Raw genomic sequence first — 22,609 nt, 5'->3', positions numbered from 1 at the left:
TTCGAACTATTGCATCTAGATTAGACGCAATAGTTCGAACTCTGAGAAGTCGAACTTACCTGCCAGGTTGACGCGGTAAGTGTAGACTAGCCCTTAGTGATTCTTCAGGTCCCACAAGTAAGAGAAAATAAAAGGCAGTAAATACTGGAGGTGAACCATTGGCTGTGTGACTAGTATGAAACTGAAGGTTTTGGTTTGGGAAAAACCAAGACACATTCCAGTAGGATAGATGGCACATGTATCTCAGGCTAAGGGTGAATATTCTAATTTGAAGGTTAACCAGACTAGCCATGAGAGTATTAAACCTCCAAATAGGTATGTGCTATGAGGTAAATGAAGTACAAACTCAAAATTGGTGTCATGAACAGAGTCTACTTGTGTGGAAAGAAAATATAAGACATTTTTTCGTTGCCTCTATACCAGTACTAGGAGTCTGAGTAACAAGCAAGAAGGATTGAAAATTCTCATTAAAGATGTAATTGGCATTACTGAAACCTGGTGGGATGACCTGCATGATCGGAATTAAAATCATTGGTTATATAACCTGTTTAGAGTTGGTAAAAGATTGTGTGGGAACTGGACCTTTACATTAAGAGACACTCTACATTAAATACACCATTATCAGTAATTCAGAACCACAGGATTTTGAATGCATATGGATCAATGTGCTAACACAGTCCAGGAAGTGGGTACTGATAGGTGTTTGTAACAAACAACCAAACCAGAGAACAGGATGAGTTACTCCTTAAGAACCTGCCTGGAATGTGTGGAAAGAAAAAATATATTATGGGGGACTTCCATTGCCAAGACCCATGCTGGAGATCTAATGCAGCTGGTAGTAAGTAAAGTATTGCCCCCAGTACAATGAAAATCTATTTTGGACCTCATGACTGATTGAAAATGAATTCATTGGTGGACTGGAAGTTGGTGGCTGCCTATGGACCAGTGATCATGATCTGACTGCATTTGATACAGGCAAACAAAAGAAAAGGTTTAATTTGTCAAAGTTAAGGAAAACTGAGCAAAATTGAGTTAGAAAAAAAATTAGACAAATAAGTAAATGTGCCTTCTCTTCCCACTCCTTCTTTGCATGGATCCTAGCCCTTCAGAGGGCCTTCCTGGCAGACAGTGCCACAAAAGTTTCCACTTGGGAAGCAGATAGCAAAATGGACCATCCACATGTTTAGTGATATTGGGGATAAGCTAATGGACTGCTAAGGGTTAAATTCTCTGACATCATCATGTAGGGAAAATTACTAAAACATTAAGTTTGACTTACCAATACCTCTACAGCTTTTTGTATTTAATTGGTAATTTTTTCAAAAAAAACTTTTGTTCAGTGTTGTATTTATTTATATCCTAGTTTTTGGTTTTTTCTTTATTTTACTATTCTAGTGATAGTCTAGTACTGTCAACTACTATATGTTTATATTTTTTTCCTTTTCTGTTTGACAGTTTTGTTTTTTTTCCTGACTTTTTGTTTTTTGGTTAATTAGTTGTTGATCTTTTTCACTAATGATATTTAAAGTTAACGCCGATTTTGTGTGTATGTAACTCTCACTAGTAGTTTTGAGCCTCATCTAATTCTTATTGAATTCGGTGAGTGATGGTTTGGGACCTTTCTAGAGCCTCTGAGGGATTACTATTTAATTAGTACTTCAGATTCTGCTGCGGGAGCTCACACCTTATTTATTTTGTGCCCATGACAAAGTTGTGTGGTTTGGGTTTTTTTGTTGTTGTTGTTAATCAGAACTCGATTGTGTGATGGTGGTTATTGTAAAAACAAATTTATCTGTCTTACAAAGATGTAAATCTAAATTTTATTATCATTTCAATGATGAATATACTCATTACATGTATAGCTTTGTTTTATCCCAGAAAGCATTACTCAAGAAAGCAGTTCAAACTCAAGGGTATTGTCCAACTGAAGTAAAGGTTACTCCCTCTTGCTTAGTCTGTGAGCTGCTTGAGGTAGGGACTGTCTCTTTAGAACAGCCGGAAAATCATGAGAACCATGGGTTTGTTACCACAAGCAAATAAGATATGAGTGGTGCATAGTTCATTTCCTGGTTAGCTGTTCAGAGGTGTGAACTTCATCTGCCCTGAACCATGGGTGTAGCAACAAGTGTAACTCTTACCTTCTTGTGTGATGGAAGTAATACAAACCCAATATTACTAGGACTATATCTTATAAGTACCTCAACTTTGATCTTGCTGTTGAAAAGTAAAATGGTACTTGTGAAAGAGCTAGGTTGGCTGTTCAGTGTGTGTGAGAGAGAGAGAAACGAACACACTGTAGGATGCAACTTAAAAAAAATATTCTTCTGAGAAACCTGGTTGATACTTATGCTTTTTTTTTTTTTTAAACACACAACTGGGGAAATAGAATTAACCGTGCTAGTCAACAATGAACTTTATATCTTGGTCTTAGCTTATGATTCTGATATGGGACCATAAGGTCAAACATAACTGTTCGATTAGTACAGGTACAATCTGGCACATCACAAGATACTGAATTTACTGACAGTTTTACAAGTTCTGAATTGTGTGTGGTATGGTTTTTGCATAATTAAGACAGGAAAGAAACCCAGTTTGCTATGCTTTTTTATTTGAAGACATAGAAACCCAAAAATCTTTTAGAAAAGAATGGTTTGTATTACCTTTGTCAGTTAATGATATCCAAACCCGTTGTCATATAATAAAAATTATACATGAAAATTGCTAACTATTCACAATATACAACATTTTAGAAATGATTGTATCATTTGGCACTTAATCCAAATAGACTAGCAAAACTAATTATAGTCAGACTTTCTAGTTGGTGGTGGTGGTTCTACAGAATCAGTTACAAATGATGACATGTAAAATGGAGATAATGAACTTTATAAAGTGCTTTTGAGATGTACCAATGAAAAGTGCTATGTTAGAGCTAAATGGTGGTATTATTTCTTAGCACTTTACCCCAATTACATTCCACTTTAAAATGTGGAAATGACTTAAACTCTGTTTTTCTTCATTTTTAAAGTTCACAAACTTGAATCCAGAAACACATTTGAATGAAAACTTTCCCAAATATCCAGGTGGGGGTAGAGTCTGGAACTGGGTTTCCTCATCCAGGCATATCTGGTTATAACCACTGGAAACAACAATGGAGTAATACACTTTTAAATTACACTGTAGGAAAAGATTGAATTTTCATATAATTAGTTATATTTTCAGAGATTTAACTATGAAAGGTAAAGACAAAGCTAAAATTCTACTAGTAGTTACAGCCAAGCAACCACATTGACTTCAGTGGGATTAAACCAGTGTTGTGAGGTAGAATTAGCCAATTTAATGTAGGCCTGGTATTTAAATGATCGTACTCTATTTCTATGTCTAGAACAAATAAATATCTAATATATATACATATATTTTTATTTCTAGTGGTGTTGCTTGATACTACAGCTGCAATTGGAGAACTAGGATGGAAAACCTATCCTTTAAATGGGGTAAGACAAGTCCTCGTTTTGCTTTTGTCCTTTTTGTTCAGCGCTCTGGCATTTCAACAATAGAATGGACTAGTTCTTCTAAATGGATACTTTCCTGCAGGATGTACTAATGGACAAGATTTTAGGCTAGTGAACGAAAGAATCTGAATTGTAGTTAACACTAAGAGCCCCAAGTAAATGTGCACATATGACAGCACCATCAGCTGCTATAGGTAATGGTCTGTCAGGATTTCTCATAAGTCTGTATTTGGAGGTTTGTAATTCAGTTATAAATATCTTTTCTGTTTTTAAATCAGGACCAAGCTTTCTTTAATTTCATAGAAAAAATAATTTCATCATATAAATTGTTTCAAACTACTGTAATAAATGGATAAAGTGGCATTTTTGATTCTACTGTCTGATGGCATGATTCCAAATGTTTAATTCTGAAAGCCTATTAAAATTATTGTAAAAGAGTGAAAACAAAGCTATCAAAGTTTAGAAAATTTATATATTTATGTGAAGTGGCTTTTTCCTATATGACATTATCTAGGATACTGAACTTTTGATTAAAAATGTTTTACACAATTGCACGGTATTGTTAATATAGATAGACATGACAACAGACACAAGGTGCTTTGTAGGGCACAAGGCCTCAGAGCTTTGCAGATGGCTGGCATACTTGGAGATGATGTGGCCAGACTGGGAGAGGGAAGAAGGGTGTACCTTTTTTAGTGTAACCACTTGAGAAATATTGGAGGCTGAACTTCAAATGGTGTATTGCTCTTTCCACCTGTCCAATACTCTTAACAGCACATCTGTCATTTTTTAGTTTCACTTTTAATTAAGAAACAGTATACTGAATCAATTAAGAGTAATTTAAATATATGCAAAATTGCTGCTTAAAATTGGTGGCTGCTAATTCTTTTATGACTGCTGCCATGCTTAGAATTACTTAAATTCATATATACTTTAATAGAGTTTTTAAGTTCAGAAGTTAATATAGAAAAAACTGTACACAGAGGTACCAAATTATTTTTAAAGTGATTGTGATATTAATCTTTAAAGCTAAAAACTAAAGTGTATTGCTTTACTTATGTTTTTAAATAACTTTTGAATACTACACCTGGTATACAGGTAAAAGGATTGCAATTTCCATCACTCCTAGCTCCTTCTCATTTATAAGCACTCAGAAATTTTGCAGAACGTGCCCCATACACTCTCCTTCATGTAATCTGTCAATTGTATTTGTCTGCAATTCTGAATTTCCATCATTGTATAGATTATTTATAGCCACACTTTTTTTGAACTGAAGGTCAAATTCTGCCTTCAGCATCATGTGTGTCTCTCTTTGTCTTAGGCCAGAAATTGCTTCCTTGTATTTATTGATTTTAAAATTTAAGTTCAATAAAATAGCGGTTCTCCTAAATCCTTTACAAAATGATCAGATGTTGCATGTCCAGGATATTCCTATCCAGAGTTATGGATCTAGCCTATCTGTGCAATCTAGATATTATTTTTATTTTCCCTGAGAATGTAAATGTTCCTGTCCTTGGTGAGCTCCCCAGCATTACTCCTTCCCTTGTGAGACCCCATAGAGGATCTTTTTTCAAAGCTCCAAGTCAGAATGTGATAGGGCTTTGGGACCAGGGAAGGTGAAGGCGGAGCAGCATTAACTCACATTGAAGCTCTTTCAATGGCTGCATGGGTGGAATTAGTCACTGGCAGCATGCCTCTTGGAGGATCAGCATGTAGGGGCCACCCATCCATCCAGGCACTTCTGCCTCCCTCATTCCAAGGCTCCCCAGAGTTGTGAGACTATGTCCCCTCTTTACCTCCACATATCCCAAACCTCTCCAACCTGAGGTGATGATTCTCCATTATGAATGTCTCTAAATTTCCTGATCTCTGCCCACTTCCCCCAGGCTTATCCACTTCCAGATTAGGAGATTAGAATGGAACACCAACATTGCCATGTTGGTCCATCTGGTGTGATATTCTGTCCTTGACATTGGTGGTTGGAAGGTGCAGGAATCCCCATGAAGGACAATTACAGAATAAATGGCTCATAAAGGAAATTTCTTCCAAAAACCTTTTGCTGGTTGGCTTATCCTGAAGCAGGATGGTTTGTGACCATCAGTGTTATACATATGAATGTCTCGTTTGTATTTTAAATCTTGAAAACCTCTTGGATACTATATCTTACAGCAATGATATCCAAACGTTATGTTCTGTGCTGCTAAAAGCCCTTAATTTTGATAGGTTAAATGAGGAGAAAGATCCATCCCTTCTGCCAAAAGTTGTTTGTTTGTTTTTTAATACTCAAGAGTTCACTCATGGTGTTCCTTCAACTGGTAAAAATATATTTCTCTTGGCTTTGTTAAAGAGCAATGGATAGGCAGAAAATAATATGCAGACAGATTCAGTAGCAGATCCCCATAAATCTTTGGGCTCTTCTTTGAGAGGTGTCCCTGTGGGTGCTCCACTCCAGGTGTTGTTGGTGCGTCTCTGGACCTTCGCTCGGAGAGTTTTACAGCAGTACTCGTACCGGTCGTGCACGCACGCTCTGAGTGTACCTTAATAGTGTGCAACTGGTCTCCTCAGTTCCTTCTCTACCATCCCTGGCCTGAGATGGAACTCAGACTTATTAGAGACTTTTCTCTTCATATATTTGTTCATATACCTTCCCTATTAGTTAGTTTACCAGTAGTAATTAGATAATATTTTCCTGCCTTTACTCTAAAACTACAAAAAAAATTTTTTGTTCCTGTCAGAGGCAGCTGCTTCCGACATGCCTGGCTCCCCAGGCTTTAAGCACTGCTCTAATTGCAATGATGCCATCCCTCTCTCGGATGGCCATTCAAAATGTATAAAATGTTTGGGAGAGTCCAACATCCCCTCAAAATGTGCCCAGTGCAGCAAACTTAAATCCAGGGCATGTAAGGACTGGGAGCTGAGATTAAAACTGCTCCTCCTTCAGAAATCTCTAGGGTCAGCTTCAGACCCAGGTGCCGACTCAGCTACAGGCCACATCCCCCCTGTCTCAAAGAAAGACAAGAAGACTGCAAAAAAAGGCACCCTCTCTCACCCGCAAAGAGTTCTTCATGGGACAAGACTTCTCCAGGCAGGTCTACAGCCTCCCTAATGGCACTTCCCTGGCTGAGCTCTTTTGACGTGCTGGGCTCCTCTAGCGCTGCGTGAAATCCACCTGCGGCTGCAGCAGTAGCACACAGCTCCAGTGGCGAGGCTTCAGGCTTCCAGTTGCCTGCCTCGCTCATGGCACCGTTCAGCACCGCTTCACATGCTGACATGCCTGACCCCCTGCAGGCTATTCTTGCTCTCCCGGCACCGTTTACCGCTGAGCTGACTGGCAATGAAACACAGGACACCGGTGCAGAGGAACCTTTCTTCACAGCAGATTCCTCTTGCACAGCATTCACCTCAAAGAGGAGGTCCAGCACTGCAACTTACAGTCAAGGGACCTGCTGGTGTCCCCTATCCTGCAGTCACCCTTAATTCTCTCCAAATGCTCAGTCAGAGTCCGCACAGCATTCCTCCAGTGATAAGGAAGCTGGTCTGCATGGAGAGTTTTTTCACCATATGAAATCTCCCATCCTCAGACCCCAGTCAATAGACGTCATAGAAAAATTACTTCGTCCTACTCTCAGGATCCTGCCTTGTGGTGTGTGAACCCCTGGATGGCACCACCATGTCCTTTCCACCACAGTGGGCATCTTATAACAAGTGTGGTCTCAAGGATACCATCACAGCCAGGCGTGACACCTGCCACTGATGTAAGGGTCCTAGCAGCACCATCACAACTGCAGGATCAGTCATGACTTGCCTCCAACCCAGTAGACCCACTTGTTACACCTGATGAAGCCCTACTGCCTCCTCCCTGTCATCTTCTGATGACTTCTCAAAATTTCAAGATCTTTTCCAAAGAGTTGCAAGTGACTTAAGAATTAGCTTGCAGGAGGTTCCTGAACAGCAGCATGAGTTAACAGACATCCTGCAACCCTCTTCTTCCTCTAGGATTGCATTACCGATCAATGCAGCCCTTTTGGAACCTGCTAAGGCCATCTGGCAGACTCCCGCTGCAAGCCTACCAACTTGTAAGCAAGCGGACCACAGGTATTTCATCGCTTCCAAGGGCTCTGAATTCCTTTTCACTTACCCAGTGCCAAACTCACTGGTAGTAGACACAGTCAACCAAAAGACCAAGCCCCAGTTTCCCTGCTCCACCCCATCCGACAAGGACAGTAAGCGATTAGATCTGCTCGGGCATAAAGTATACGCATCTTCTACATTACAATTTTGCATTATTATACTGCCGTTCTGGCAAAATATGACCAAAAATTACAACAAATTCATGGACTTTATTGATGACATTTCGGAAGAGAAGAAACAACAATTTGCGGCTCTAGTTTCTGAGGGACAAATCATCTCACGGCCCAAACTGCAGCAAGATCTACTGTTACAGCAGTTTTCATGCACCGAGGGTCATGGCTCTCCTCCTCTTCCTTTCATCGAGAGGTCCAGAGTACTACTGTAGATCTTCCCTTCGATGGCGACAAACTCTTTGCCTCCATGATGAACAACATACTTCACTCCATGAAGAACTCAAGGGCAACTCTCCAGTCCCTGGGAATTCAAACCCCTATGACCAGAAGGCAACAATATAGATATCAACCTTACCAGTGCCCACTCTAGCCCGCACACACCCAGGGCCGCCCGGGGGGGGGGCAAAGGGGGCAATTTGCCCCGGGCCCCGGGTTCCGCAGGGGCCCCCAAGAGAAGAGCGGAGGCTCCCGCCTCCGCCCCTCTCCTGGAGCCTCAGCGCATCAAGCGCCGAGTCTCCGGCCGAGCCCCTGAGCCCCGCCCCGATCCGCGTGGTGAGGGGGCGGGGCTGGGAGCTCCAACGGGGCCTGAGCCCCGCCCCGCTCAGAGTCGCGTGGGGAGGGGGTGGGGCAGCTGCTTCCGCTCGGCGGGGGACCCGCCGCCGAAGCGCAGCCCGGTCTTCGGCGGCGGGGGGCCCCTTCTGTTCCGGGACCCGCCGCCAAAGTGCCCGAAGGCCCGCGGGGACCCCGCCACCGAATTACCGCCGAAGACCAGGCTGAGCTTCGGCGGTAATTCGGCGGCGGGGGGCTCCCGCCGCGGGTCTTCGGGGCACTTTGGCGGCGGGTCCCGGAACGGAAGGGCCCCCCCCGCCACCGAAGACCCCGGGCCCCCGGAATCCTCTGGGCGGCCCTGCACACACCCAGCAATTCCATAGGTCACATGAACAACAGCAACGCCAGAGACTCAGATACCAGCGTCACCCCAATTCTTTGGCAGCGTCTCAACCCCCTTTGACTAATAAGCAGATTTGAAACCTTGGTCAAGGGTATAGAAAACAACATTCCCACTTCAGCACTTACACCCCATGTCCCTATTTTTGGACACCACCTACGGCCATTCTCCCATCAATGGCAAAACATTACCACCGACAAGTGGGTTATAGAGGCCATCACAATTGGCTATTCCATCCCTTTCATATCCTTGCCTCCCACCCACCCACCCTCCACATCCTTCTTCAGGGACCCCCCTCATGAGCAACTGCTCCTCCAAGAACTACACCACCACCTTCTATTAGGAAAAGGAGAACTCGTGTCCAAACAACACAGAGGAAAATCGTTTTAGTTCCATTATTTCTTAACAGAAAAGAAAACTGGGGGATGGCAACCAATCCTCGACCTCAGGAAGCTCAACAAATTTATCAAAAAGCAAAAGTTCAAAATGGTTACCCTCACCAGTCCCAGCATTGGAGCAGGGCGATTGGTTTTCAGCCCTCAACCTACATGATGCCTATTTTCATGTGACTATAAATCCAGCCCACAGATGTTTCCTTCGTTTTACCCTTGGCTCGACACATTTTCAATTCAGGGTGCTACTTTTCAGCCTATCCACCACTCCCCACCACTCCGAGTGCTTTTTTTTCCAAGCTCCTAGCCATAGTCACTGCCTATCTCAGGAGACAAGGGGTCATAATATTTCCTTACCTCAATGATTGTCTCCTCAGAGCCGCAATGCTCAATGGTGTCAAGTATCAGAGGGGTAGCTGTGTTAGTCTGGATCTATAAAAGCAGCAAAGAGTCCTGTGGCACCTTGCATGCGTCCAACGAAGTGGGTATTCACCCACGAAAGCTCATGCTCCAATACATCTGTTAGTCTATAAGGTGCCAAAGGACTCTTTGCTGCTTTTAATACTCAGTGGAGCACTTTGATTCACGCAGCTCACCATCGCTTGCTTCCTCTCCCTTGGCCTACAAATAAACAAAAACACTTCCATGTTATCTCCTACCCAGCACCTGGAGTTCATAGGAGCACACCCTTATTCCTGGACAGTATTAGCATCTCTCCCTCCTGACCACTTCAACACCATAAAATTACTAGCCACGAAACTTCACAACAGTCCTTGGGTCACTGCTTGAGACTGTCTACAACAATTAGGTCACACGGCCTCGTGCATGTACCTGGCCAAAAATGCATAACTATACATGAAGTGCTTCCAAGCTTGGTTGGCCATGGTTTACAGACTGAATGTACACGCTCTAAACAAGCCTCTATCCATACTCTTCAGAGTCAGACTCTCCTATGGTGAACAGTTCCCTCCAACCTTTGCTCTGGAGTCCCCATTCTACAGGATGCTCCATCCCTCATAATGACTAATAATGCATCCCTCACAGAGTGGGGTGCACACATGTCCCACCACCCAGCCCAGGGGCTATGGTCTTCAACCGAAACCTCCCTACACATAAACATCCTAGAACTTCAAGCCATACGCAATGCCTGCCGTCGCTTCCTCCCATTGATCCGCAACCAACGTGTATGGATAATGACAGACAACATCTCTTGCATGTTCTATGTAAACAGGCAGGGAGGAGCTCGCTCTCGCTCACTTTGCACAGAAGCTATGAAGCTCTGGAATTGTTGCCTTGCAAACAACATCCAGATATCAGACACCTATTTCCCGGAGCTATGAATACCACAGCGGATGAATTAAGCAGACACTTTCCCTGGGATCACGAATGGGAGATAAACAACACAATCATCTGCAACACATTCCACATTTGTGGATACCCAACCATAGACCTTTTCGCAACTATGGAAAAACACAATGTCCCGAATTTTGCTCCAGAGAGGGACTGGGCAAACATTCCCTGGGAGACGCATTCATGATCTCATGGGACCGGGACTTACTATATGCATATACCTGTCCTCCACAGAGTTCTGACAAAGATATGAACAGATTGTGCCATGGTAATTCTGATTGCCCCGTTGTGGCCCAGAAAACCATGGTTTCCGTTCCTCACCAGAATGTTACTTCGCCCACCAATTTCGTTGCCCCTCACTCTAAACCTTTTATCACAGCAACACAGCTGATTTCTTCACCCCAACCTATCCATGCTTCATCTCAAACCTTGGTTCCTACATGGTTGTCCCAAAATGAACTAGCACGCTCTGAGCAGGTTCAAAGAGTGCTTCTACATAGCAGAACACAATCTATTGAATCATTTATCTCCAAAAGTGGAAGTGTTGTTGAGCACCATTGTGTGAATTTAAACATCCTCCTACTTCTGCACATCTTCCGTTCATACTTGACTACCTATTAAACATCAACCAATTGGACCTTTCTTTCAGCTCCATCAAAGTCCACTTAGCTGCTATTACAGCTTTTCATGACAAGATCGAAGATACCTCTGCTTTTGCTCATCTAATCACCCAGCATTTTCTTAAAGGACTACAAGCCCTGTACCTGGACATTAAACCTCCTATTCCTCCATGGGACCTTCACTTAGTATTATCCTGCTTAACTCAACAACCATTCGAGCCCCTAGCCACTTGCTTCCTCTTACACCTCTCTATGAAAACTACATTCTTAGTAGCAATCACCTCCACCAGACAGGCAGGAGAAATAGCAGTTCTCATGGCAGACCCACCGTATACACTATTTTTCAAGGACAAGCTTACTCTCCAACTACATCCCAAGTTTCTTCCAAAAGTGCATTCATCATTCCACATCAATGAGCCGATACACCTACCAACCTTCTTTCCTAAACCACATGCAAACTCTTTTGACTCCACAATGTATACATTAGATGTATGCAGGGCTTTGTCCTTCTATCTGGATAGAACCAAGCCCTTTAGGAACTCTTCCAGACTCTTTGTCTCCATTGCGGAGTGCTCCAGAGGGACACCTATTTCTACCCAGAGACTTTCAAACTGGATTTCTGAGTCTATCCGACTGTGCTAACAGATAACGTTATGCTTCCTGCTGGCATCAAAACTCACTCCACTAGATCTGTGGCTACCTCCATGGCTTTTCTACGCAAAGTTCCTCTGGTTGACATCTGCAAAGTGGCCATTTGGTCTTCTGAACACACATTTATTAAGCATTATGCCCTTACTCAAGGCCCTCTCTCTAATACATTTAGGCAGAGCTGTACTATCTACTGCAGTCTTACCAAATCCGAAGTCCCTACCTCCTTGAGGTACAGTACTTTTAAGTCAGCTGGAGTGGAGCATTCACAAGGACACCTCTTAAAGAAGAAGAGGTTACTCACCCTGTTCAGTAACAGATGTTCTTCGAGATGCGTGTCCCTGTGGATGCTCCACTACCCACCCTCCTCCCCTCTACTTCGGAGTTGGGGTAGCCTCCATTGTAGAGAAGGAACTGAGGAGACCAGTTGTGCATGCATACTATTAAGGTACACTCAGAGCGGGGAGGCAGGCTCTGCACGTGCGCAACCGGTACAAGTATTGCTGTAAAAATCTCCGAGCGAAGGCGCAGGGATGCACCAACACCTGGAGTGGAGCATCCACAGGGACACTCATCTCAAAGAGAGTCAGTTACTGCATAGGGTGAGTAACCTTCTCTTTTCAAGGCAGAACTCTGTGCTAATTAGATGGAGAAGAAAAGTCACCACTTTCACACACTCACACACTCACTCATTCACACACAAAAGAGAGGCAACAAAATTGCAAATAAAAACTTCTGTTTCCTTATCCCAGTGTGGAAACAGCCCTAGAAGAAATATAAGGACTTGTCTGGCCTCATGAATTGACACTTTTTGAATAGAGTCTTTTCTGTGTACATGTGGCAAACCCTTTTTTATTGCATCGATTTTGAATCAAGTATATCAGTTTAGCTGTATGTGACTTTCCATCAGTCTGAATTTAATATCCATTTTACGTCTTGCTGTTTAGCTCTTTAAGAAACTACTCAAAGTTAATTGATGGGAGAGAAGCTAGCCTAGTTAGGTCAGCTTTTTGCTATGTTAAGGGCATGTTTTATGTTTTCTCAGTATTCCATTTTTATTTTTGACACTATGATTTAACTCTTTTTATATACTAAGCTATAGTCATGTAAAAGTGAAATGATCACACTGGCAACAAAAGGCTCAAATCCAGTATGCAGGGTTTTTTTGTAAGTCACCTGGAGCTTTCTAGAAATGAGATCCATCTCTTGTTAGTACATTAATACTCCTCTTAGGATTATAGAAACTTGGGTAACTCACTAAAATGACATCTAATAAACTGAAATGAAAATCAGTGTTTTTCCCCCCCTATGCTGTCACATTCTGTGGTACAATCCAGACCAGTGAGGGGATGTGCCTCCACCTGCTCTGCAGCCTTGGGTGGCTCACAATGCTTTGCTGATGTAGCTCCTAACTTGGGCTCCTCACAAACAACCAAAGAGTATGCAGACCACACCGAGTGCCTATGAATATCTGCAGCCTGCCAGCAGCACTCTGGCTTCCTCCAGCCTTGGCTATTACCTGCAGGATGACCCCAACATACTCCCCAGTCAACACAATGTGTTTGGAGAAAATCGTGATGTACCCACCCAGCCCTCTCCTGGGCAGTTCAGACATTAGAGGTCTGTTTTTCCCTGTAAGGAGTCAATATACAGCAATTTGCTATTTTAAACTGGAGTTACCCAACAATTCAGATTAAACACAACACTGGTTTAGTTTTGCTTAACAAATAAAACAAGTTTATTTAACTACAGAGAGATTAAGTACAAGGTATTAAAGTCAGAAATGGTTACAAGAGAAATAAAGATAAAATGCTTCTAGTAGCTAAGACTTGGCTTGGTTCAAGGTAAAATCCTTACCACAGGTTCCCAGCAACATTGCTGAATGAAATTTTCAAATCAAAATCTCTCATTAAGTCCAAAAGGTGAAAAAGAGAGAGTACCTGGATGGTTTTTGCACCTCCCTTTGTATAGTCCTCTCATTCTCAGAAATGCATTTTTGTGGGGGTAGCTCTAGATGAAGTTCCTTCCAGTTGAGGATGGAGGCATGGAGTCTCATGGATGGTAGTTAAAATGCAAATCAATATGTTCCTGTCCCTCTTTGCTGCCAATGAATGCTGCTTGACCAATGATTGCAGTCATCTTTGAAACCTGGCTAGAGGTGTCAGTTTGTCCTTTTTTTCTCTTTGAGAAATAGGTTCCCCCTTCCCTCCCCCAACTTTTCTGGCAAGCACAACTTAGTCATAACTTCAATTTATGTTCATAACTTCACAAATGTTTCTACATTTTCACTATGATATTGCTGACCAGTGAGTTGTTTGTTTTTCAAACGATGCCTTGCAAGGCATATTTTGTACAAGATTATTACAATAGTGTGTTTGGATGTGAATACAGAGGTACATTCAGTCACATACACCTGTCCCAAGATCCCCTCCCTCCCCACATCAAGTTGTGTGGATTTACTAAACATTTTCTTCAGAGAAAATATTTTTTTAAGTGATACTAAAAAGGGAAAATGATTCACTGACTGGGGAGCAGGGAGTAAAACTGACTATTTTTTCCTCTTAGTTTGTGTATTTGACAGAACTGCTTGTTTAATAATTACACTGATCATAGATGTTGCTTGGAATAATAAAAGGTTAAAACTATGTTCAGGCAGAAATATGATTTTAAGATTCAGTGATTGGAGAATGCTTATCAGTGTAAAACTAATTGTAGAGGACTTTCTTTGAGTTTTATTTAGTGATATTTTGGTCACATCTGATTGAAAAAGGATGTTTCCATTAAATTAAAGTGGTATTTGTGATAGGCTACCTAAGTTTTCTACCTCAGTCAGGGATACATGTGACACTTCAGCATAAAATACTCTTCCTTTCGAAATAAATCAGTTATTCCAACACTCTTCCCCCCACCCCCGTTTCCTGCAAACAAATCCTTCGCAATACTTCCTCTCCATAAAGAATCAATTCTGTGTTCTTCCTTACCAAGGATCTATCCATCCTTTACTCCAACCCCTTGCAACCCACCATACTTCCAACTCCCCAGCACCATATGGAGGTTATTTTAGGTGTCATGTGGTAGCTATTCCTCACAATAACAAGAGCAGATTCTTCTGGTGGTGGGTGGGTAGTTGTATTATTGAGAAGTGAGTAGATCTGTCCAAACTGCTGGCAATGTGGGAGGTGAGTCTCTCCTAAATAAGGAGGAACAGGTTTCTCCTGTGGTAGTAAGGTTGGGGTGTGGGAGTAAATGGGGGGGGGGGTTAAGACTCCCTCAGAGTACCAAGTCTTTAATCTCTGAGCAGGGCACGCAGGCTCTGTTGGGGAGAGGGGATGTATTGCTGGGCTTGTACTGTGCAGTAGAAGGTTTTTTTGTTAATGATATTAAATTTAGTGCCAATATGCCCCCACCAGAAATCAAGGCCCAAGTGTGCTAAGTGGTGTACATAAACATTAGTAAGAGCAGTCCCTGCCTTAAAGAGCTTACTTTAATAGACAAGACAAAGGGTGGGAGAGACCAAGTACTATCCTTATTTTAGAGACCAGGAAAACTTAGGTACAGGATATTAAGTGACATGTGCAAAGTCACAGAGGAAGTCTCTTGGGAGATCAGGGTTCAACTCCAGCTCTAAGTCACAATCCAGTGTTTTTAGCACAAGAATATCCTTACTTTCTAGATTATCCTAGATTATATGTCCTGTGCACTGCTGGAATAGTCCAATGCATATGGAGAGGTAATAAGGAATTCCCTTACCTGTGCACTTTTAGCCATGCTGGTAGGGAGCAGGGGGAGCAGCAAAGGGGGAAGTTTCTCTTGTCACAACTGTTCCTGACATTCCTGGTAGTTGCTTAAGTGAACACCAGTTAGTTCAATGTCATCCGCAGAACAATGTGAATGAGTAGAGCCAGATCTAGAATTTCAGATTGACCCTGAGACACCAATTCTTGCCCCACCCTATCTACCCTTATACTGCTATGCATGGGGCCACAGTCGGGATTTCAGGGAGGGCTAGTAGAATGATTACTTGAGGTATACTTTTAAAATTAATTGATTTCAATTATACATGTAGATTAGATTGGTTTCTCTAAAGGAAGATTGGCTGCTGCTGATACAAGAAAAATCACTAAATCCAGCAAGCTCGAATGTTCCCTCCATAGCTTTATCTCTAGATGCAGAGAAGGCCTTTGATAGGGTTGAATGATCTTGTCTAATAGCTGTCCTAAAAATATTCAGATTTGGATCAATACACTGACCCAATTCAGGAATATTGTAACTCTCCCTTCACTTCACTATCAACTAATGGAATTATTTCTCCCACATTTCAACGAGAGAGGGACACCAGTAGGTCTGCCCCTTCTCACTGCTCCCGAATCTCTCCTGAAGCACTGGCAATGGACATATGTCAGCACTCAGCCACTGAAGGTGACTATAAACAAGAAAGCATACAAAATCAGTGTACATGCTGATGAAACTTTTGAAGACTTCGCCTCATCAATCCCATCATTATTGAATGTAGTTGACTTTTTGAGAGATCCCTAGTTTTGGTATTAACTTGAATAAATCCGCAAGCAATGAATATATCCAAAAGATCAGATCCTTTCAGTTTCAGAATTTTCCATTTTCAGTATGCAAGGAAATAACTTATTTAAGTGTTAATTTTTGGAACATTAGGACAAATCTTGTAGTCCTTATTTACAGAAACATATTAAGAGGTTTCCAAGGACGTAGAGAGGTGGCGTCTCCTCCCTCTTTTCTTGCTGGAGAGAATAGATGTAACCAAAATGAATATCTGCCCGAGATTGACTTATATCATTAGCCTCCTTCACTCTTTGCTCAACTAATTGGCTTATCATGCAGTTTATATGGGATTAAAAAATAGCCTTGCTTGTCACACAAGATCCGTGGAAAAAAAATCTTGAGAAATTGGAGATATGGGGTTGCTAGATTTGTACCTAGCTAACATTTCAAATGTAAAGTGGTTCCCCTCCAGTGGCTGTGTTTACACACCAGCCTGCTTTGAGATAGGAAAAAAAGCTTAGCTTGTTTGATTTCCTCTCTCCTTGTATATACCTTAAGAGGCTACCCCCACCCTGGAGGAAAAATCCAGTCTTCCAATCTACATGCAACATCCTGCAATCTGCTGAGACAATTAATGCAATCTGATTTTACTAATTCTCTTCTCATACCATATGGGATAACCTGTGTATCAGGATTAAGGCAAACTCCACACTTTAGACAATTTGTATAGCCAAATAATGAGATGATAGACTGGTCTTCATTCAATTACATGCATAACAAATATCAGGTACCCCTGTTTCACAGTTCCTTCTTCTGTGCCAATGCTCAAGGATTCATGAAAGGATAGGGAAGAATTGTTTTTTTTCCTCTCTCACTTCTAGAAGAACATGGTAAGAAATATGGGAACAAATCACTTTGTAGGAATTAAGGTGTCTTACTGCTTTGTAATAATCTCTCAATCTCAGTTGCAAAGGGGGGAAAAAAAAGGAGAGAGAATTTAGCCTTTACTATTTCAACAGAAACTTGGGAGGATATCTGGCTTAATGTGAAAGATACTTCAAGTTCCTTATCCTTGTGATTTTTCCAGAATAAGATAAGCAAAGACTACTGGACTCCAGAACATTTAAGGGTAGATTACATCTCCAACACTCACTGTGTGTTACCAAACAGTCACATGTCAACCTTTCGCCCATCCTCCATACCTGTCAAAAATGCATGTGTTCTGGAATGCCATGTTCAGTACTCTCTCAAACTGAGTGCCACTATCTTTCCTTCTCCAAACTTGTATGTTTTAAGGGTGCAGAATGAGTCAGTATTACCAGTTAACGTTGTGCAATAGATTGCAGTATGTTGGAAAAAATGGAAATCTGCAGTTCCTCCCTTGTACATAGACTGGCTTAGTTAGCACTCTACTGCTGCATTAGTGGAAAAAATGACTGTCTAATAGAAACATTTGGGAAAAAATGAGGATGTCTGATCACACATGAAATTATTGCGTAGTTTTGCAGTTTAGTGTGTATATATTGATCCCTTGTACTCATAGGTTATGTTTTTACGTATTTATCCATTTAGACACTTTGATACGCTGCATGACCTCTGTGGGTTTGTGGATAGGTTTGTGTGTGTGTTTTGTTTTGCAAATGACAATTTTGTTTTGTTTCATTGTTTGTTTTATATAAAAAACAATGTATTTTTTTAAACTTTAAAGTACCTGTGCAGTGAAACTAGATCTCTAGCAACCCCAAAGCACCACTTCTTGCTCAGGCAGTGAAGCCCATCTGCTGGCTTCTTTCAGCCATAGGGTTCCATTAGCATCAGTTTATATTGGCTTACATTTTTCCAGGGAATCCTCCCAAGGAAAAGACATAGAGATGATATTTGTAATGAATGCAGAGATTCCTTATTAGCAGAAAGGGCCCTTGGATAAGAATTTGCACATGCCTGCCCAGCTCATCAGCTTAGCTGTGCTTACTTTCTTATTGGACACCTGTGTCCAAAGTATCTAATTACACTCTACCACATCTGTAATGAACATTTTAAAGTGAGCACACCCTAGTTTATCTGACTGAGAACATTTAATCCCAGTGATTTCAGCTATTGTAAATGCTTCCTTGTCAATTAGTAATCTTCCTACAAATTTAACCACAGATGTAATTACTCTTGGTTTGGTTTTGGTTTGGTTTTTTAAATGTCTCATTTTTCTTTGGGGGGCTTCTAAGCTTTTTTGACTTTTTTTTTTCTGGTTGTCTGATTAAAACTCTTCAGAAAGTTTCAGGCAGCTTCCTTGGTTCCAAATTTGTCATATCGCTGACAGTGAACTTGCAGTACTATTGTATGTTTTTTTTTCCTTTGTTCTCCTCCCACCCATTACACATGCACTCCAGATGTAATTTATTTTACCCTTTTCTTTATAGCAGTTGATTTCCATTATGTTTCAGTGAACGCTGGCATATTGGCTCCTTCTAAACCAATTAGAAAATGTTACATTTTCTGGCATATCACTGCTCACCTGCAGACTGTGCTCTTCTACATCTATTTTTATATATAGATATATAAAATAGAACAAAGATATATAGATATAGATGTATATAAAAAATAAAATCTTTGTTCTATTTTTAATCATGATCAGTGCTATCAATGTTATATTTTAAAACTTTTGGCCAGGTAAGGAGTATTCCAACACTAGACTCTTTGGCTTTATTTAAATAAATTCTCTAGTTCTGAAACAGATCACTCCATGTTAGTTGCCTTCATTTGCTTTTAAAGTAATATGAAGACAGTAGTCCACAGTCCATTCCCTGATGCAAATAATGAATAAAAACCCTCCCATCAGAATAAAATCACTCAAGAGTGCAAGTAAGCAAAGCCAGGCGTTTTCCAAAGAAAAAAGGAGGACAGTATAAACTTTACTGTGAAGTACTATTGCAAAAGAATTGGATACAATATTATGCATCAAGCACACACAACAGTACAAAAGCAAAGATGCATACAGCTGGAGAGAGCCGGTCTTAGGAAAAGTGGAAACATGAACAAATTGTGAAGAAGTCCAAAAGAATGGCTCAAGTGTGTAGGGACAAAATCAGAAAAGCTAAGGCACAAAATTAATTACACCTAGCAAGGGACATAAAATCCCAACAGGAAGAAGCTCTATGACTACCTTAGGAGCAGAAGAGAGCGCACGGAAAGCATAGATCCACTATTTAAAAAGGAAGTAGAGCTAGTCCTAGATGACATCAAGAATGCTACAGTGCTTAATATCTATTTTCGGTCTTTACTAAAAAAGTTAACTGAGTGAATGCTTACCACAATTAAACAGTAACAACAAGGGGGAAGGAACGCAAGCTAGAAAATGGAAAAAACAGATTAAAAAACAGTACTAAACAGAGGCATAGAGTTGGGTCACTGCATTACTACATTACAAGTAGTAATATGGTATGATAGAGAGTACTGTAGCCACAGTGATTTTTAGTGTGCCTATGATGTAAATGCACTAAAGTAGAACAATATGAAATTGAATTTACAGATAAAAATTATCCAGAAAGGGGGAAGGAACTTCAGATTTATAAGGCCAGAAAAGACTATTGATCTGATCTCCTGTATGTTGGGGGCCATTCAATTTCATCCATTTTACCCCTGTATTGAGCTCAGTTAACTTGTGCTTGACTAAAGTATACCTACCACAAAGGCATCCAGTCTTATTTGAAGATAGAAAATATATCACTTCCATTGGTCGTTTGTCCCTATATTAGTCACCCTTGCTTTTAAAAATTGTACTTTATTTCTAATGTGAATTAATCTGGCTTCAGTTTCCCACCACTGGCAGTTCTTATGCCTTTCTCCACTAGTCTAAAGAGCCCTTCATACTGGGTATTTTCTCCCCCTGAATGTACTTTTGCACTGTAATCCACTCACCTCTCAAGCTTTCTGATAAGCTAAAGAGTGGGCTTTTTCTCTAGCTCTGAATTTTTTCTGGCTCTTTTCTACACTACCTCCAGTTTTTAACATCTTTTTCAAAATGGAGACATCAGAACTGTATGCAGTATCCTTCTCAGTAACGCTGTATGAAGATATAAAATCACCTCCCTACTCCTACTTGTTACTCCCCTGTTTATACATTCACAGATCACATTAGCCTTTTTTATCACAGGATTGCACTGAGAGCTCATGTTCATTTGCTTGTTCTCTGTGGCCCAAGATCCTCTTCATAATTTCTGCATTCCAGGAGAGCCATTCTGTAGATATGGCCTGTATTCCTTGGTTGTAGATGTATAACTTTGCATTTGACTATTTTAAAATGCCTTTTGTTTTAAATGGGCCTAGTTTACCAAATTATCCACATCGCTTTGTATGGCTCTTGTTTTCTTCTTCATTATTTACTACTCTACCAACTTTTCATCATCCACAAATTTTATCAGCAATAATTTTATATTTACTTTCAGAATGATAAAAATGTTAACTAGCATTAGGTCTAGTACTGATCCCTGCAGAACTCCATTAGAAATACCCTCATTCAATGATGATTCACCATTGACAACTACTTTGAGATCTTTCAAGTAGTGAGCTCTTAATTCATTTAATGTGTACTTAATGATATAGTATATTGCTATTTTTAATAAGTAGATGGTGAAAGTCAAATTGCTGTTTTCCTGTGGTGTACAGGACAAATACACTTTCATAAGACAGTACCCCAGAAATGTGGTTTAATTAGGTTGCAACTTTATTAAGTAACACATCTGGGAATTATCCATCAGGATGTATGATAGTTTTGCTAGAGACCACTCTGAACTAGCTGGAGGTTGGAGATTTGAAGACTGGCTGGACTGAAGATAACTTTCTTCCAAGAAAGTGGATTGAGGGGAAAATAATCATAATCCTGGTCAAATAAAAGTTACAATAATACATTAGAGTTTTGAAGTGTAATCAGTCATGAAAGAGACTCGGGTGTTGAGGACTACTGTTAAAAGTACATCACATTAAAGTTCAAAGGCAGTCCCCAGTTCTTTAAAAGTATATGTAAACTAAATGCACTGGCAAAGCAACAAGCCAAAATATCAAGCTGTCATTACCTGAAAGCAGTCTATTATATGGATGTTTGGTTATTACTCCAAAAAATGGGTCATCTCTGGGATGGTGAATGCTAACCATGCAAACAGCTGTAAACGTAGGGAGAAGGAAAATCCTAGCTAAGAACATTGGAACAAACCACAGCTCCTAGAAAGACATCTAGGCCAAATTCTGCTTTCTGTTATATCAGCACAACCACAATGAAGTTAGTTATACCCATGCACAGGCCTCAAATTTGAGGTTCCAGTGTCACAGGGAATAATTTGAAGACCGTGGGGTTTAGCAGATGTAACTGTGAGGGTAGGATTTGTCCTGAAGAATTTTTGTTGATAGTGTTAATGCAAAAAAGGGGAAAGTCTGGCTTTCAGATCCCATGAGGAATATGCAGGGGAAGGGGAAAAAAAACTAATAAAAATAGCTATTTTGATCTGAGAATCAGATATAATAAGCATGGAGCTTGATACACAATTTTTTAGAGTCCTATTTGAGGGTAAAAAACCACTAATTCCCTGCCCCCCACCCTCCAGCCCCCAAAAAAGAAAAAGGTGAATTGCAAGGCATTTTCTGATAACGAATGATACTCTGCCAGGATTTGACAATGGGGCATAGCCAAGAGACATTAAATTCTTTGGAAGAACTTTGTCTGTAGTTATAAGATGAGGGAGGGTAATTAAATACTACTTTAATCCTGTCCTTTAAGAACTGTTTCTATCAGGGGCATCCTTTGTACATTAACCTTTTATATAAATAACACCTGCCTACCACATCGCTGGACCCTTTAAAATGAATAATTAATCATATTATGGATACATTTTATATTCACACTTAGAGGCCCCAGACAGATTGAGGACTAATTGTGCTCTGTACTGTACAAACAGTGGTTGCTCTTGCACCAAAGACATAACAGACTAGAAATCAATAAGCAGCTTGTAGAGAGGTGTGTAGCGAGGAGGAAGTATAAGATTACAAACTTAATAGGATAGTTCAGCATAGACTAACTGTGTGCACAATTAGAAGCCAATCATCAGTAGTAGTAATAAAGTAGTTTATAGATAGTTTTGATGCACTATCGTTTGTCACTATTTATAAAGCTGTTATGCAGTATGGCAAAATACTGTTGTACAAATATGACATACCCTCTTTATAGTATCTCTTTAATCCATGTTGCATTTGGGTAGTATTCTATATAAATATCTTTCTAAAAGAGAGAGATTCACATACACAACTAGACCTGTTGATGCTATATCACATCTGCTAA

At 40.7% G+C, this 22,609-nt stretch overlaps 1 protein-coding gene across 3 annotated transcripts in view; it reads left to right on the top strand.

Moving 5' to 3' along the window:
- EPHA6 (EPH receptor A6) overlaps window positions 1-22,609 on the top strand; it is an 855,214-nt gene that overhangs the window by 37,328 nt on the left and 795,277 nt on the right. For all 3 annotated transcript variants that reach the window (XM_039534481.1, XM_039534488.1, XM_039534472.1), the window contains exon 2: window positions 3,427-3,491. In XM_039534481.1, the coding sequence (XP_039390415.1) occupies window positions 3,427-3,491 (65 nt within the window). The remainder of the gene's footprint in view (window positions 1-3,426; window positions 3,492-22,609) is intronic.

The sequence above is a fragment of the Mauremys reevesii genome, linkage group 1 (genome assembly GCF_016161935.1).
Source record: "Mauremys reevesii isolate NIE-2019 linkage group 1, ASM1616193v1, whole genome shotgun sequence".
In the NCBI taxonomy this organism is placed as follows: domain Eukaryota; kingdom Metazoa; phylum Chordata; order Testudines; family Geoemydidae; genus Mauremys; species Mauremys reevesii.
This window is presented reverse-complemented; position numbering and strand designations above follow the sequence as displayed.